Raw genomic sequence first — 19,443 nt, forward strand, 5'->3', positions numbered from 1 at the left:
GTAAAAGGCCACGAGGTGCCCCTCTCAAACGTTATAAGGATCAGTACAAGAAAAATCTGAAAAACTTGAACATCGATCCGAGTAACTGGTCCACAATAGCAGAAGATCGAAGTCGCTGGCGGTCATTTACCTCAAATGCTCTTCAAAACTTTGAGCTGGAACGTCGAAGAATAAAGAATGACAAATGCCGGAGACCTAAACTCCTCCAGGCTCAGCCATGTCCTCCACCTTCCATCAGCTGTAATGTCTGTGGCCGCCCGTTCCACGCTAGGATTGGATTGCTAAGCCATCAACGACACTTCCACGCCTGAACCGTGACAAAGGAAATCTCAGGAGAGAAATGAAAACTCGGATACAAGTATCAGCCGACGACTCAATAATTATTCTGGGTTGACAAGTTTGGTCTTTCGCCTACCTTTGACTTTGTGGTAGCCACACCAAAAGAAATGAGTCATGCTCGAACAGTGCACTGTCACATTGTGTCCTTGAACTCAGCCTTTGGTATGGAGAGTTGTCGGGTAACAAGTTGATGCGGGTGGCACGAGGCGGGTGGTCTTGGCATAGTCATGACATGGTAGACTGTTGAATATCTGACATCTCTCCGTGCACCAGATGGGCTGATGATTTTGGGAAATTTGTCCAGAATGTCTGTGTACACTCTGGGGCAGATCACTGGCTTCACACCCAGTGAAAGTAGTCTGGCATTGCTGTCGTGCTATCTTCAAATTTATCGAATCAATCAACTGGGCATTTGTGATCAGCTACCAATCTACAGTGGCTGAGAAAATCCACCTCGAAATTGGCTTGAGGACATCAATCAGAGTGAAGGTCCATGCGAATGTGCAGCATAGTCCAGATTCTGGTGAAGTGTGCCATGCTGTATGTTTTGACTGTTCACAGCCGTGAGGGACATTGCCTCAGTGGTCCAGTGGCCCCTCAGCTTAGCTCGTGGGGATATTGAGAGATCAGTACCCGTGTCAACAAGGTATCTATCTGACACATGTCACTATCACACTGTTCCGACACAAAGAGATGTTTCAGTACGGCACTGCAGCCAGGTGTGTCTAAGCTTTGTTTCACCTAGCATTCGTGACCGAGCAGGGCAGCTGGTACTTTGGTCATCTCATTGCTGAAATGGGCACGATACCAGCAAATGGTATTCCGCAGCTGCTCTGAAAATGGTGGGATACCACTAGAATGGCAGGTGCCTGTTGCCGTCTGTCTGTGGGTGCCCCAATGGTGGACCAGCATACTGAGTGCTGCCACTTGGGTGGCCAGATTTTGCACTGGGTGGTGCAGATCGGCATCTGAGGTGGGAGATGTGGTAGGCACATGTTGCTGCAGACTGCAAATTGCTAGGGCTGGGACTTAGTAGGTTGCCGTGCCTGAAAAACTGGGTGCCATAGCCAGTGCGTCATGCAACCGATCGGCAAAGTCCACAATGGCATTGCTGTCTATGCAGTATCTGCTTGCACTTGGTCTGGGAGGCTGCACGCCCAGATTCCACGCAACAGTGAGTTCAGATCCATTTTCGACTGTGTGATTGTCCACAGGTGGCAAAGGAACTGAGATGGCCTGCTGTCACTGCGCAGCAACTGATGGACACATTTTCCTGTGGTGATGAAGTACACATCGGCAGCTTAATTCTGGCCAAGCTGACTCACATTATGTCTGAATTTGGTGAGGTCATAGGTGATTTGTTACTCATGAAAAACTGCCTCCTCTGGTCTGAACCACCTGAATGGGAGGTAGCCTAGCTAAAACCCTCCCCTGGTTGTCACCACTCTAGTAACAGTAGAAGGTGTCAGTGGTGTGGCACTTTGCATGTGTAAGATGCTAGCTCTGGATGGGCAGAGTCAGTTCCTGTGAGGCATTCCTGCAACTCAGCCTCCAGCCTCTGATTGTAGTCTTTGTTGGAGGGCCTTGCTCATAATGCACCAAATGTTCTTAATTGGTGAATGATCCAGCGACCTTGCTGGCCAAGGCTGGGTTTGACAAGCACAACAGCAAGCAGTAGAGACTCTCACTGTGGTTGGGTGGGCTTTGTCTTACTAAAATGTAAGCGCAGGATGGGAGTGGTGAGATGCCAACCTAACCGTTGCCCGCCATTCAGGCCGCAAGCCATTAGTGATGGTCTGAAGTGCCATTTCTTTTCATAACGGGACCCCTTTGGTTGTCATCTGTGGTACCCTTGCAGCACAGCGGTATGTCGATAATATTCTACAGCCTGTTTTGTCGTCCTATATGGCAAGCCATGTGGTGCCAATTGAGAATATTTGGAGCATTATGGGCAGAGCCTTCCAACCATCTTGGGATTTTGACGATCTAACACAACAATTTGCCAGAATTTGGCACAATAGCCCTCAGGAGGGATCCAACAACTCTACGAATCAGTACCAAGCCGAATCTCCATCAACTGGCAATCACAACAGTGGCATCTGCACAATAGTTCCACTCGAAAATTGTCCTTGAGGGTATACACTTCACAGTGACAAGCTCATTGACTTACATGTGACTGCAGGAAAACAATTGACACATATTTGTAATGAACTGAACTTTCTTTACAATTGCAGGATACTGTGTGCTTTATAGACATAATGAAATGAAAACAAAAACGAATGAATTGTGCCAAACAAACTTCAATTTGTGTTGGTGAGGAGCTTGCTTTGAGCTCAACCCACATGGTCTGCAGCTTGCAGACATAGACTCTGGAAAAACATATTTGCATTGTAAGGTGGCTCAGCTTGCACTGTTTTGCATCCCTTGCTTCGATGTGCACTGCACTGTTGCACTGAAGCCACACGCTTTGTGCTGGCTGTAATGGTAGCCCTGCTGTTCTCACACTGCTGCAGTACAGCTGCCACTACTCTGCAGTGGAACTTTGGTTTGAAGTTACTTAATGTTACTTCGCAGTGCCATGTTATGTAGCACTGCAGAATTTGCGGTTCTGCCTTCCTCGCTCAGAAGTTGTGTGGCAATGCTCGCTTCGTGCCCTGACGTTCATCACACTGGTGATACGTCTTGTTGGCATTCTGACTGTTACACCAGTCCAGAACTAGTCTTCTCTGTTCTGAGCTCGCCTGGCAGAACTTTAAAAAATTTAAAAATACACTATGAATATATTCTACTGTGCAACATTCCTCCCCTGTTTATAAAAATTCATCCTGAATTTTGCCTTTGATTATCTTCTGCAACAATCTCATAGATGTATGTACATAATTGTAAATTGTGCCTGTTGAACCAATGCAGTGACCACTTCCTGTCACCAACATTGAGACCCGGTCACTGGGACCGCGGTCTGAACAGGAGGCCGAGCATAGATTGTGGGCAAGTGGTTCAGTTTCTGCCTGGAGGTGCCAGTGACGTTGTGCTATCCACAATAAAGTTTATTCATTGTGTTGCATTTATAGAGTTACGAAGGGTCTTCAGGGCATGGTCAGCAGCCAGGAGTAACCGTGTGCCGGGAAGAAGTACTGATGCCTCATCAGCAAGAAGTGATGTTGCCCTGCAGATCAGTGAGCTGTGGCAGTGTGCTGTGGTGGCAGCAGCATGAGGTCAAGAAGGTGTTGCCCACACGATGTTCCACAATACAGTGTAGCTCTCACCTCAGCCCATTGCTCGCACATGTAGAGACTGCCAACTGTGGTGCAGGATGTCTGTTGTCTTTAAGACTTGGCCCTGATTATCCACCATGAATTGACAGAGACCGCAGCAGATATTCACGGGTTGGCAGGGAGGCACCATGAATGTGCAGTGCCTGGTCAGTGTGGAGATGACAGCTTGTAGATCATCCGAGATGACACCTAGTGGAGGAGGGCTGGCTGCACACCAGTCTTCTCATCTGCGATGACCCAATAGATGGCAATGGTAGACCACAGCTGTGATGTGCATCAGATTAGCTGCATCTCGGTGTTGAAATTAGGAAGGAGGAGGCAAGCATACCATCATCCATCAACTTGCTGTAGTTTCACTGAAACTCAACAACTGTCATTCTTCTGGTTCTAACGACAAGGGCAGAATGGCTGCATGACTGAATTTGCCTTTGGGCTGTGTAAGCCTCATTATTTAAAGAACCAAGCCTGTGCCTATGACATGGTGGTATGGTGTATGCAAGCATTTGCTCCCCTTTATTGGCCCCATCAGCACTTCTTGCCTCACTGTGATAATTCAGTAATTGTTCTTGGTAACCAATCTTATATGTTTCTGCCAATGTTTGGTTTTGAAGTTATGTAGTGTTACTTCAACGTGCCTTGTTATGTTGCACTGCAGTGTTTGCATTTTTGCCATCCTCTATCGGAGTGTGTGTGACAACTCTCACTTCATGCACTGACGTCCATCACATCGGTGATATCCGGTACCGGTACGTCTTGCTGACACTCCGATTGGAACACCGACCCAGAGATAGCTTTCTCTGTTCCGAGCTCGCCTGGTAGAAGTTTGAAAAATTTAAACATAGAGACCTACACTAAAATTATTCTGCTGCGCAACAACATACTTTATTTGTGTAAATATTACGTTGCTCTCGCAGATGGGATTCGCTAATAATAATAATCGTCGTAAAGGAAACTGACTTTAATTTAGATAGGCGATATAATCCATTGATTCAAATAAATGGAGGGATTCACGAAAAATGACTCGACTCTTGCATGTGATTTAGAAGAAACTTGTTTGCAGGTGCCTTCTTATCGAAAGTGGCTTTTCCGCTGCTTCACCTAACAATGCATTTTCTTGCTGTTGATCGCATTATTTTGTATTCTCGGTATCCTGCAGCTTTCATTACGTTAATACACGAAGAGAGAGAGAGGGGGGGGGGCTGCTTGTTTATTTTATTTTTGCCGTTGTTTAACATGTATCACTATTTCGTCCATTTAGCTGTTGTTTCACTGTTGACGTTGCCATAACAACGCGGCCAACGAAATCGTATTATCTCTGGAGGCATCTTTCACTGTGCATCTTATTTCTATAAGTATTAAAAATTACAGCAGCTATCTTAGTATGGAGACTTTAAAATGAAATGTTTGAGATTAAGAAGGGAATAAAATAAAGAAGGCACTGCTTAATCCCTACTTAATTAAAAGGTCGACCCTGCATTTAGTATCGATGAGACGTCTCGAGGCATAGTATCGAAACGAGCTATCTCGTATTTACGAATACGAATGTTGTGAGTGTCAAATTTGGGAAGCGCACGATGGAAGTTATGAATGTTGAAGATGAATCCGAGAATATTGGTCTCGGATGCGCCCTTGAATTGTTTAGTGAAGTGGATGAAGTTATGGATATCTTCGATAAGTTACAGAATAATTTTTCTGAAATTGTGCAGGAGCAACAATATGAACGCTTTCGCTATGTGTTGTCTTTATACCAAGAACAGCCTCATTTGCTGGATCCACATCTAGATCGAATGCTTGAAAAACTTGTTAACATAATACGAAAAGATGACAATCCAATGGATCTAAAACATGAAACATTTAAGTATCTACACGTGATTACGAGCGTCAGAGGTTATAAGTTTGTTGTTAGGCGTTTGCCGCATGAGGTTTGTATACGAGCATGTTTTGATTTAGCCTATAATAGTTTTTGTAGTAGGTTTGCAGCTCTGTAGGCAACCTTATACAGGAGTACAACTGAGAACAAAATTGCCTCGGGACGTTCGCTGCTAATAATACAGCAGTGATAATGAGCCTCGCCCTCTCGTTTGTATGTAAACACTCTCGTTCGTACATAAACAAACAGAATTGCAAGTTAGCACATTGATTTTATCACACATCGTGTACCATAAATACCACCACGAAAGAGATGCCTGAGGAATATATTAATTCACGGCAGCAGTTACTACAAGATAATACTGTGATTTATGTAAAAAACAAATTATGCTGTGTGCTCAGTGACACATGAGCTTCCCCACGTTTCTATTGCCTTTAAGAAAAAGTGTGTTTAAGATAATATGAATGCATTGACGGTTTTAATGCAGGTCAGAGGCAGCATATTTCCACACTCAAGAAACTTTTATTTTGTTTTTGCTTCTTGCAGGATACTATTTACCTACCAGATGTTAATTAAAATGATAGTCAGTACAGTGCAACCTATAACTTTATCAGCCACAGTGAGGAGAGACTGTCTTGAATGCGATTTAGAATATATGGTGGTGATACTCATTCAGTGACAGTACTGGATTCAGGTGAAAGTAAATCACTTGTTTCTATGAAAGTTGACAATTCAGTCCTTGTAGTCAGATTGATAATTGTAACTACTATGAGATATGTGTCTTCTTCAGAAATAAATTTGGCTAAAGTAGCATATTTACTCCTGGATGGATCTCCTACAACTGGGATAGTAGGCCTACATAGTGGTTGGCAGTGGCCAAGCCTTGAAAGTTCCTGTAAAAATTTGACTCTGCTAATCTTGTGATGCTTTCACTGAAAGAGAGTGTGATTGATATCACAAACTGATATGTCATCACATTGACAGTAAGGTGTCCACAGTACGCTGATCCAATGTAAATGGGCGGGAAAGGATCCAAGATTTAAATGCACCCACACAGTAGTTTTTATGTTCTGTGAGGAACAGAAACTTAATATTGTATATTCTGAAATTATGGCAAAACTATGGGGTATTTGTCTGTCATCAGCTGTGAATCGCTACTGTTCTAAATCTGCCAATAGCAAGAGGAATGTGTAATAAGAAAGTTATGTATGTCTAGGTGTTGCCATGCTGTTTTAAAATCTCTTTTCAGCTTATTCTGATTTTAATTACAAAAGAAAATTATGGATATTGTAGCTGAAATATTTGCTGAACAAATGACTTATACCATAATTCACCGTGACTGTAAATAAATTATGGAATTAGGTTTGTATTAAAATAGAATTATTTTTCGATAGACTGATCAAATATTATCAATACTTAACTTCTTTAAGGAGAATATATATTTTAATTGGAATGATTATTTTAATAGAACTGTGTTAAAATGTATTTGCGTATGAGCTTCTCTTTTTGTGCCTCTAAAAAAATTATTTCGGTGGTCCTCTAAGTTTTCATTTGTTTGCTGCCCTGGCAGTTACTACCACCCTAACAATGCATCAGAAGCAAGGCCCAATAGTTAAGCACAGCTTTGAATGATTAAGTTGCCAAACTGATTATGTAATACAAAATTGAAAATTCTGTTATCCTTAGAACATACAATTCTACCTTAATGGTGACATATACCTTATTGTTCTTCATTGCTAAATATTTAATTCATGATTTATCTGTTTTGTTATTTCACCATTGGCTGACCTGTGTTGTATTTTGTCACTAAGTACTGTTTTGACTTCTCCACATCTTGTGTGTTACTGGGTCAACAGGCGCCCTGTATACGTGTCATTGGCTTCGACCAGTGACATAATGTTAACGGTTGCTGTTGCATCACCTTCTGGTGATGCCACTGGTATCACATTATATTTGCTATGTTATTTACGATGCTTGTCACGTGTTTCTTATATCATAGGTCAAAGCCTATAACTCTTGTTGAATATCCTCTTTATCTGGCTTACTGCTGATTTCTTTAAATTCTGATTTTGTGTGATTTACACACTTTTTCACTGTATTCATCTTGAACAGTGAGGGGAAACTTGTGTTTAGTGTTAGAACATGTCGGTGAAATATACTTCAATAGTACAATTCACCTGAGAGGTGTTATGAGGTGAATTTCCACTGGCACGCAATGATAGCTTTTCACTTACAAGAAATAAAGTGTATACTTTGCAAATAACACACTATTTATGCCATAGCAGAACCTTAGTACACTGAGGCACCAAAGAAACTGGAATAGGCATGCATATTCAAATACAGAGACATGTAAACAGGCAGAATACAGCACTGCAGTTGGCAATGCCTATATAAGGCAACTAGTGTCTGGCGCAGTTCTTGGATCGGTTACTGCTGCTACAATGGCAGGTTATCAAGATTTAGTTGAGTATGAACATGGTGTTATATTTGACACACAGGCGATAGGACACTGCATCTCCGAGGTAGCGATGATGTGGGGATTTTCCCGAACGACCATTTCACGAGTGTACTGTGAATATCAGGAATCCGGTAAAACATCAAGTCTCAGAAATCGCTGTAGTTGGAAAAAGATCCTGCATGAATGGGACCAATGATGGCTGAAGAGATTCATTCAGTGTGACAGAAGTGCAACCCTTCCACGATTTGCTGCAGATTTGAATGCTGGGCCATCAACACGTGTCAGTGTGTGAACCGTTCAACGAAACATCAGCCGACGGATTTATGTCTGGCCTGGGCTCATCAACACCGACATTGGACTGTTGATGAAGGGGAACACGTTACCTGGTCGGACGAGTCTTGTTTCAAATAGTATCGAGCGGATGGACGTGTGTGTGTATGGAGACAACTTCATAAATCCCTGGACCCTATATGCCAGCAGGGGACTGTTCAAGCTGATGGAGACTTTGTAATGGTGTGGGGCATGTGCAGTTGGAGTGATATGGGAAACTCCCGATATGTCTAGATGTGACTCTGACAGGTGACATGTACGTAAGCATCCTGTCTGATCACCTGAATCCATTCATGTCCATTGTGCATTCTGATGGACTTCGGCAATCCCATCAGGACAAACACATGTGGTAGCCACTAAATTATCTAGGCACGAAAATTATTGAGCACATCTGGGATGCCTTGCAATGTGCTGTTCAGAAAAGATCTCCATCCCTCATACTCTTTACGGATGAATGGACAGCCCTGCAGGATTCATGGTGTCGGTTCCCTCCAGCACTGCTTCAGACATTAGTCGAGTTCATGCCATGTCGTGTTGCAGCACTTTTGTGTGCTCGTGGGAGTCCTACACGATATTAGGCAGGTGTACCAGTTTCTTTGGCTCTTCAGTGTAATTATCAGGTAATGATCCTTCAGTAAGATATTTAAATATTCCTTTAGGGGGGGATTTTAATTTTCTTCAGTTATCTTTCTAGTAAAAGTCTATTAATAATTTTTTAAACAATATTTTGATATTACCATTTCTCATAACTTAGTTGTTAGTATGTATCTGATAATACAAGTTTAATTTAGGTTAATTTGTTAGGTTAGTTTGAGTTTTAGGTTCAACGACCCCCATTTCCGAAATCTTGATTTGTGGCAACTCGTTAGGCTATAGTTTAGCCCATGGTCTAGTGTAGATTGAAAGTAACAGTTTACTTAGTCAACCCAGTGAATATGAAATGAAGGTTGTGGTAACAGATTGATTTATAGAGTAGTCAAAGATCTATATTCACTTCATATTTAAGCAATTCTTCGATATAAACAACCTGCAGGGTGAATTCAGAAAAGTCGTGTTACACAGTAGCCAAGTCCAAGTTTTTAGTGCATATTGTATATAGATATAATACATTAACAATGGTATATAATTTTATTGTGTTTCTTGGTACACGTATGTCAATTTTCTCCTGTATTCTTCTTCTGAAGCTCCTAAGTTGTTTTATTCCTCTCAGACGTTTTCTGTATGAAGTTAGTGTTTTAACTGTGTCCCCTTGGCATCAGTTTTACCATTTGTCATTTCAGGTGTTATAACTTGTCCTATATCATTACATGCTTTTCTGTACCATGTGTGATTTAGAGTACCAGTAAATGATAAGAAAAAGTGCATTGTCTCTTCGGTACTCTGTCTCGAGATTTTTTCTATCAGTCATTGAATACCGAATTCACTTTCTCTTATGTTTATGACATTTTGTAATTGTCCATGGTGTTAGCTGGTGCAAAGGCAGAGAGAAACTTTGACTCCAGGAGATGGACAAAAACTACTCCTTGGGGTAGAGGCATGAAATACCGGTAACGACAGAAAAAAGTCTTGTTATTTTAATTAGAAACAAAATGATACATTCAAATTTTACGTAACATCAAATCAGTTTGGTACAACAGATAATGAAAGATTGCTTGTTCATTGCAACAGGAGAACCTGAAAAAAATTAGTAAACCCACAAAAAAATCTCTTGTTGGAGCACAGAAAGGGCGAATATATTTCTCTTTAGAAGACACGAACAGAAAGCGCGAAACCAGCTACTTCAATCCTCATTCTAACCTTCTCATCAGGAATTCTAGTGTGTGAACATAAGCACACTCTTTTAACACACAACAATTTATATAATTTTACCTAGTCTCTCTTTGTAGTTGTAGTTGTTGTGGTCTTCAGTCCTGAGTCTGGTTTGATGCAGCTCTCCATCCTAATCTTTCCTGTGCAAGCTTTTTCATCTCCCAGTACCTACTGCAACCTACATCCTTCTGAACCTGCTTAGTGTATTCATCTCTTGGTCTCCCTCTACAATTTTTACCCTCCACACTGCCCTCCAATACTAAATTGGTGATCCCTTGATGTCTCAGAACATGTCCTACCAACCGATCCCTTCTTCTGGTCAAGTTGTGCCACAAACTTCTCTTCTCCCCAATCCTATTCAATACTTCCTCATTAGTTATATGATCTACCCATCTAATCTTCAGCATTCTTCTGTAGCACCACATTTCGAAAGCTTCTATTCTCTTCTTGTCCAAACTATGTATCGTCCATGTTTCGCTTTCATACATGGCTACTCTCCATACAAATACTTTCAGAAATGACTTCCCGACACTTAAATCTATACTTCATGTTAACAGATTTCTCTTCTTCAGAAACTCTTTCCTTGCCATTGCCAGTCTACATTTTATATCCTCTCTACTTCGACCATCATCAGTTATTTTGCTCCCCAAATAGCAAAACTCCTTTACTACTTTAAGTATCTCATTTCCTAATCTAATTCCCTCAGCATCACTTGACTTAATTCGACTACATTCCATTATCCTCGTTTTGCTTCTGTTGATGTTCATCTTATATCCTCCTTTCAAGACACTGTCCATTCCATTCAACTGCTCTTCCAAGTCCTTTGCTGTTTCTGACAGAATTACAATGTCATCGGCGAACCTCAAAGTTTTTATTTCATCTCCATGGATTTAAATACCTACTCCGAATTTTTCTTTTGTTTCCTTCACTGCTTGCTCAATATACAGATTGAATAACATCGGGGAGAGACTACAACCCTGTCTCACTCCCTTCCCAACCACTGCTTCCCTTTCATGCCCCTCGACTCTTATAACTGCCATCTGGTTTCTCTACAAATTGTAAATAGCCTTTCGCTCCCTGTATTTTACCCCTGCCACCTTCAGAATTTGAAAGAGAGTATTCCAGCCAACATTGTCAAAAGCTTTCTCTAAGTCTACAAATGCTAGAAACGTAGGTTTGCCTTTCCTTAATCTTTCTTCTAAGATAAGTCGTAAGGTCAGTATTGCCTCACGTGTTCCAACATTGCTATGGAATCCAAACTGATCTTCCCCGAGGTCAGTTTCTACTAGTTTTTCCATTCGTCTGGAAAGAATTCGCGTTAGTATTTTGCAGCTGTGACTTATTAAACTGATAGTTCGGTAATTTTCACATCTGTCAACACCTGCTTTCTTTGGGATTGGAATTATTATATTCTTCTTGAAGTCTGAGGGTATTTCGCCTGTTTCATACATCTTGCTCTCCAAATGGTAGAGTTTTGTCAGGACTGGCTCTCCCAAGGCCGTCAGTATTTCCAATGGAATGTTGTCTATTCCGGGTGCCTTGTTTCGACTCAAGTCTTTCAGTGCTCTGTCAAACTCTTCACGCAGTATCGTATCTCCCATTTCATCTTCATCTACATCCTCTTCCATTTCCATAATATTGTCCTCAACTACATCGCCCTTGTATAGACCCTCTATATACTCCTTCCACCTTTCCGCCTTCCCTTCTTTGCTTAGAACTGGGTTTCCATCTGAGCTCTTGGTATTCATACAAGTGGTTCTCTTTTCTCCAAAGGTCTCTTTAATTTTCCTGTAGGCAGTATCTATCTTACCCCTAGTGAGATAAGCCTCTACATCCTTACATTTGTCCTCTAGCCATCCCTGCTTAGCCATTTTGCACTACCTGTCGATCTCATTTTGGAGATGTTTGTATTCCTTTTTGCCTGCTTCATTTACTGCATTTTTATATTTTCTCCTTTCATCAATTAAATTCAATATTTCTTCTGTTACCCAAGGATTTCTACCAGCCCTCGTCTTTTTACCTACTTGATCCTCTGCTGTCTTCACTACTTCATCCCTCAAAGCTACCCATTCTTTTTCTACTGTATTTCTTTCCCCCTTCCTGTCAATTGTTCCCTTATGCTCTCCCTGAAACTCTGTACAACCTCTGGTTCTGTCAGTTTATGCAGGTCCCATCTCCTTAAATTCCCACCTTTTTGCAGTTTCTTCAGTTTTAATCTACAGGTCATAACCAATAGATTGTAGTCAGTCCACATCTGCCCCTGGAAATGTCTTACAATTTAAAACCTGGTTCCTAAATCTTTGTCTTACCATTATATAATCTATCTGAAACCTGTCAGTATCTCCAGGCTTCTTCCATGTATACAAAGCTTTCATATTCAGCCTCTCTCTCTCAGTGCCACTTCCATGAAACTGATGGCCATCTCTGGGGTACCTGGCTTTATGAAATGATCCTCCTCACCTGAGTTTTGTTATGTACAGACTCATTGAATGGCCTTCTGGGTACTGCTCAGATTTTCTTCCCCTCCATTTCATGGTGTCTGTCTTGTCACTGATCTGGGCACTGCTGCATGTTCAGTTGATTTGATTTGTGTTCCCAGCCACGTGGGTATCCCAGATAATTAACTTGTTGATCGTCAGCTCTCTCCGTGACCCCTCTGGGGTGTGCATTTGCAGCTTTGTCAAATCTCTTTTTTTTTTTGCCTAATTGTGGACTGAATGGGGGCTACACTCTTGTCTAATAAACTTCATGCAACCAAGGAGCCATGTGGCTCTCTTCCCTCTGTCTCAACCAGTGGGAATCTACCATCCTCTGCTGTCTTTGTATTGGGCATACTAGGTTGTCCAGTGTTTTTTATGCTCTGCAGTGAGCTGCCAGCTGCCCCCCCTCCCTCCTTCCGCCCCCCCCCCCCCCTGTAATTGTGGACCCTCCCACAATGTGATCCATATTTTGCTGAACTGTTCCTGCCTTTTGGTCCTTTGCATGAATATGCTCTCCCACCTTCCTTGTCCTTGGTGTTAGTGGATGGCACACTTTTCTGTCAGAATCTTCTAAAGAGCAACGTATTCGCCTTTTTGTGCTCTAATAGTAGCATTTTTGCACTGATTTCCTTCTTTTGCCTGTTGCAGTAGGCCGTGCTGCTTATATATAAGGGGTGTTCAAAAAGAAACAAGCTGGAGTCTGGAATGCGTATACTGGTGACAGGAGGGTAATATCGAGGCGTGTGTAATGAAGTGAGGTTCCGATCAGAGTGTGCAATTTCACAGCTCGTCGCTAGAGGGCATGTGTGCACATCTCATGACTATACAGAGCTACCAGCAGCATGCATCAATTATCCAACGCTGCCGTTTTTCTGTGACCAAGATGCCCCCCTTCTGACTCATTTCCTGCAGCACGGGACAACAGTGAATGCCCAGTGTTACTCACAAACCTTGACCCATCCTTCACCAAGCGATCATATCAGAACGACTAGGCAAACTCACACATGGGGTCGTTCTGCTGCAAGACAATGCGAAGCCTCATACGGCCAACACAATTGCGACACTCCTGCAGAAATTCAAATGGGAGGTTCTTGGCCACCCTCCATACAGTCCAGACCTCTCTCCCTGTGGTTACGCCAATTTTGGTCCCCTTAAAAAGGCTGTGAGGGGCAAACGATTCACCTTAGATGACAACATCCAGCTGTTTGTGCAAACTGGTTATCGCAGCCCTGAGAATTTTATGACACAGCCATTCGCCGCCTTATGTCACAGTGGGACAAGTTTCTCAACAGCCAGGGTCAATACTTCTAACATACAGTTACTGGTTTCTGTAATTATGCCTCCGGCTTGTTTCTTTGTGAATGCCGCTTATAGAATGAATGCTGTATGTCAGTAAAGTTTTGACAGTTTATTTATATCCTTTGACACATTTATATACTTTTACACATATAAACAACAAGTAAGTGTGCGTAATTAAAGGCTAAAATGCCGGGCTTTTGATTTGTTAAAAAACGTCGTGGCAGATTAAAACTGTGTGCCGGACTTTGCCTTTCATGAGCAAGTGCTCTACGGTCTGGCACACAGTTTTAATCTGCCAGGAAGTTTCATATCAGCACACACTCCACTGCAGAGTGAAAATCTAATTGTGGAAACATCCCCCAGGCTGTGGCTAAGCCATGTCTCTGCAATATCCTTTTTTTTCAGGAGTGCTAGTCCTACAAGGTTCGCTGGAGAGCTTCTGTAAAGTTTGGAAGGTAGGAGATGAGGTATTGGCAGAAGTAAAGCTGTGAGGACGGGGCGTGAGTCGTGCTTGGGTAACTCCGTTGGTAGAGCGCTTGCCCGCGAAAGGCTAAGTTCCCGAGTTCGAGTCTTGGTCTGGCATACAGTTTTAATCTGCCAGGAAGTTTTTTTAACAAATCATGAGCATGCTGGAATGACGTCACACACAACAACACCCTTACGTAATGAGTCAAAGCAGACTGGTGGAATAGGACGCTTCAATTGACCCTCAGCTGAATAATATACCAAGCAAGTTGTGTCCATTGGGTCTTGTAAAATTACACTTTAAATGCATCTTCCCAAGAAAATAACAAAATATGATGCTGACAAGTTGTAAAAAGTTGTGGATAGGAAAAAGAGATCAAACCATCATATAGAAAGAGATAAATAGTATACAGTTATTATCCCGACAATGTTAAATTTAGTGGCTTGGCTTCCCTGTGTTTCAGGAACTTCTGTAGCCATTGACATGAAACTTTTACAGGACATTAAACTGTATGTTCTGAGTCTACGGAACTACAATTAGGCCTATTGCATTTCAGCCACTGCTTTCAGAAATACTATTCTTTAATTAAGTGGTTACAATTTTGTGCACTTTTTTTGTATGTTCCTAAATAATTTTAATTATACATAACATTATGTTTGTCTTTTAGTTCAGTAGACTCAGGATATGTATGTTATTACTACCAGAAAATTTGAATACTCTACTCGAAGTGGTTTCTGAGATTTAGGGAAAAATGCAACAGAAAATGTAAATTTTCAGAAACGGCTTCTAAAGTTTGAAAAGACTGTAACTCACTTAATATATGCTTAATTTTTTGTTGTTAGTCACTCAGAAGCACCCTGCACCATACTGTATATCATCCTCTTGATCTTTTTCCAAGTTTTTTCTTCTTTCCTTTTGCCTGGCCTCCTTAGTTGCCAACTGTGCTGCAGACTCTGCTTTAACAATGCGAACCTTGTCCATCTGTTAAAGTTCTCTGATGCAGTTTGCTCCAGGATTAATTCCCATGTGCTGTAGCACTTCCTCTTTACCCATGTTGCCATAATTAAAAGCAATAACAGCATCACTGATCCACCACTTTAGTGTCTTCGTTTCAACAAAAATATTTTTGGTAAGCAAGTCCTTATAAGATTATTGAATGACTCATTGGGATTTTGAGTCTGACCATGCAGACACTTCTTCAGTAATTCAGGATTTGTCAGGTCTCTGTATATAGGTTTTACGATATCCACGACTGCTGCTGGGATGAATGAACTGTTTGAGTACTGGGCATTGCGGTAATTGCGCCATGAATCAGATCCAGGAGGATGGAGGTGGTGTACTGCTTTTTCATCAGTTGACAGTTGGAAGAAGATAGCCCATACTGCCCACTTCATTTTCAACAAATCCTCAGTATTATTTCTAATGGCCATCCCATAATACTGCTGTAGTTCATCAATTATTTTGTCTGTCAGCCTGCCTCTTGTGGTTTTGCCATCAGAAAGTTTCTTATCTCTCAAACTTTGTTTCAACTTCCTCAACCTGGTGCCCATCCTCTTCTGGACATGACAGCAATGCACAGCCTTCTATATAAAAAATTACCAATTTTATTAGATCTTAAAGTAATGCACTTAAAAATTCTAACATTTTCAACCAGTGTAGGTTATATTTAAAAAAATAAAATACTTTCTACATGAGTTTATAAGTGATATATATATATATCATTTTAGTTGGAACATTGCAAATTTTATAATGAGATAAAATGCGAAAATGTAATTTTTTTTTTCCTCAAGACAAGCAAATCAGTAGGATTACTTTCATATTAAAGAAAGTGTGCTTGAGTGGTAAAGTGCCAGACTTCTATATCAGAGGTCAAAGGTTTGATTCACAGTCACTCCTTGAATGATTTTAATCTGTCTCTTAACATTTTCACCTCTGGCAGTGTTTGTTAATGTGAAAAATGCTTACTTGAACCATGGGCTGAGTTTATGTTAGACTGTAGCTCTCCCTGCAGCTCACTAGCTATCAGTTCAAAGTCAGAAGATAGCAAGGGGAATGACCTCCAGTAGGACTGTGCCCAGTAAATCACTGTGGTGTCCAAGCCGTCCTTTAGGTTGGCGGGAGCTGTACCTAAGAGAAATCGTGTGCTGTCTTAAAATTGTTAACAAATTCTGTATGTATGAACAGTTCAGATAGTAAAATTAAATCTGTGTGGGAAATAAGAGAAACCAGCAAATCAGGAAGGGAATGTGAGGATTTTATAGTTAAAGAAAGTATCCAAATAAGTGATAGCAGTCAGGTTGCTAATTATTGTTATCTCATTTTCAGGTCTCGGATGTGGAACCTGTTTTACACATGTTAGAGTGCCAGGACCCGTCAGACACGGAGACGTGGCAAACCCGTTATATGTTGATACTGTGGCTCTCGATCATTGTCATGATACCATTCCACATGTCACGATTAGACAGTTTTGCTTCAGGAGAAGGAACAAGAAAAACTGTCATGGAAAGGTACGTAGAAAGTGAAAAGTATCTGGTCATTTTGTTATTCTTTTATGTCAGTGATCTGCTCTCCAAGTTTAACATAATGCAGATAATTCCAATTGTATGTTTGTATTCTGATTGCTTCCACTACTTTTTTGCAAATAGAATTCTCTGTCTCTCTTCTTTCTTAGAATACTCGAGATATGCAAGATACATGCTGTAAAAGACTTATTCAGAGTGTCAGCCTTTTTGACATCGCATTTTCTCACACGTGTGGACGTTAAGGACCTTTACCTTGTACCCTTCTTTGATTGGGCCCGAAATGTAAGTTGCAAATGATTTTGTGCTTAATTTTAGTGGTAAAGCAGCTTTGTTCAGTAGAGCAGTGACTTGAGAGGTTGTCAGATGTCAGTATTTGAATTTTTATTATTTTCTTTTTCATTCATGAATTCATTAACACACTACATTTCATAAATTCCATCGTAAAGAGGAGCTTTCAGGGTTGAGCAACTTTTGTAAAGTATACTAACACCTGGTTATAACTAGCACTAATCTACTCATAATAATAATAATAATTTGAATTACGTAGACATTACTTAATGTATGGGAATTAGCAGAAAAGCCTCTACCTTAAAAAAATAAAAACCTACATCTCTGCTTACAAGTATCACCTACAGTTATTTTCAATAACTTGAAACTTTGTATTTATGTAATTTTCCACAATCCATTATCAGCTATCAAAAGAAAGCCGAGGTCCAGTTAATGCAAACATAAGACCATCTGGCCACTTTGGGTTATTGTACGATGTCTGCATCGGAATATGAAACTTAATTTTTAAACTCTAAATAGGGAGCATAATCTATATTGAAATAGTTTTTAGTTTTAGTCTTGGGGGTTCTGAATTGCACAGTTCATCATAAATTTATTCAAATTATTAACAAATTGACTACTAGAGGGCACCACCACCGTACCAGAGGCACATGCTGTGGCCACCGTCGGCCACATGGCAGTCGGTGTGTTAATCGCATTCCTTCCTGTTTTCATTCATTCATTCATTCATTCATTGATGGATTGCGTTCTTTAAATCTCATGATAAAGAACAGTCTGGGAGGTGATTACAAGAGGTTAAGTCTAGGAGGGCTCTGTAATGCAGTGATATGTCTGGAGTTTAGGAAAATTAATAAGAGATGAGAGAATCCAAATAGCTGATGTGGTGTAGCAGCACTCAGACGCATTGAGTCATGCTGTAGAACAGCGATTCGCAGTGGGGGCATTACTGCCCACCAGTAGGCATTGAAGAGATTCAAGAGGGCATTCTTGATCTATGGAAAATTTAAGACTGGAGGCAGTGGGGATCAACTACCATATTCCCACCCCCTGCCCTGCTCCCTGGCAGACACCAGGAAAATCACTACAGGAGGAGATGATAGAATTGTCAACAGATGAAGAGCTAAAATTGAAATTAAAAAATGGGTATTAAGAATTTTGACTTCAGAGGCAAATTCCAATATTATATCCAACTTTTTGTTGCAGTGAAGTAGCTGGCCGGTGTGGCCAAGCGGTTCTAGGTACTACAGTCTGGAACCGTGAGACCGCTACAGTCGCAGGTTTGAATCCTGCCTTGGGCATGGATGTGTGTGATGTCCTTAGGTTAGTTAGGTTTAAGTAGTTCCAAGTTCTAGGGGACTGATGACCTCAGATGTTAAGTCCCATAGTGCTCAGAGCCATTTGAACCATTTTTTGCAGTGAAGTAGTTTTTCACCGCCTACCCACTATCACATGTAGCCCAAATGGATTTTATGTAGTCAGCAGGTAACTGACAAAGGAAAGAAACAGATTTCCAGCATTAGATTTAAGATCGGTGATGACATAAATGACACCAAACATTGAAAAATTTGTCACTGTTTTTCTCACTAATATTATAGGCCTATTACTTTTTTAATAACATATGTTCATTAATCATTTTTGAGGAGTAAATCAATATTGTTAACATCATTTAGTAAAATTATTTTAAAAATCTGACCTTTTTTCCAAAATATGTAATATCCTTCACCAAAACTGCCTGGATAGTCGAGCACATGAACACACTGCTTCCATGATTTGGAGAGGGGAGCAAGCCTGAGACTGAATCTGCCACGTGGATTAACAGCGAGGACTTGTGAGCCCGATAGCCTGGATGTGGTTTATAGACATCTTTCCATATGTGAGCAGGTGAACACTGGACTGATACCTATGTCCCACCTCAGATACATACTATGCAAACATTTAGAAAACGTTCTCATACTTGAATGTGAGAACTCTGTATGCAGACAGGTGGGGTATGCACGTTCCATCCTGGGGAGACTGTTGACATCAGGAATGGGGTCCGGCTCCTGACTGTCACTAACATTGCCAGAACCAATGACGAATGATGATCCCATAAGGAAAAGGTGAAAACAAAGAAGAAGAAGAAAATGTTTTTCACTCAAGGGAACACCATTGAATCATCATATGAAAATGAGCTATGATCCAGAAAATCTGGAAAACTATGAGTTAACTTATTATTCTCTCTCTCTCTCTCTCTCTCTCTCTCTCTCTCTCTCTCTCTCTCTCTGTGTGTGTGTGTGTGTGTGTGTGTGTGTGTGTGTGTGTGTGTGA

The 19,443-nt window shown here is 41.1% G+C and overlaps 1 protein-coding gene across 1 annotated transcript in view; it reads left to right on the plus strand.

Annotated features, from left to right (window-relative positions):
* The first annotated feature begins 5,170 nt into the window (after nt 1-5,170).
* The window catches only part of LOC124718966 (tubulin-specific chaperone D), a 189,516-nt gene continuing 175,243 nt past the window's right edge, over nt 5,171-19,443 (plus strand). The window contains exons 1-3 of the mRNA XM_047244636.1: nt 5,171-5,536; nt 16,652-16,833; nt 16,998-17,130. Coding sequence (XP_047100592.1) covers nt 5,189-5,536; nt 16,652-16,833; nt 16,998-17,130 — 663 coding nt within the window. The 5' untranslated portion in view covers nt 5,171-5,188. The remainder of the gene's footprint in view (nt 5,537-16,651; nt 16,834-16,997; nt 17,131-19,443) is intronic.

The sequence above is a fragment of the Schistocerca piceifrons genome, chromosome 10 (genome assembly GCF_021461385.2).
Source record: "Schistocerca piceifrons isolate TAMUIC-IGC-003096 chromosome 10, iqSchPice1.1, whole genome shotgun sequence".
In the NCBI taxonomy this organism is placed as follows: Eukaryota; Metazoa; Arthropoda; class Insecta; order Orthoptera; family Acrididae; genus Schistocerca; species Schistocerca piceifrons.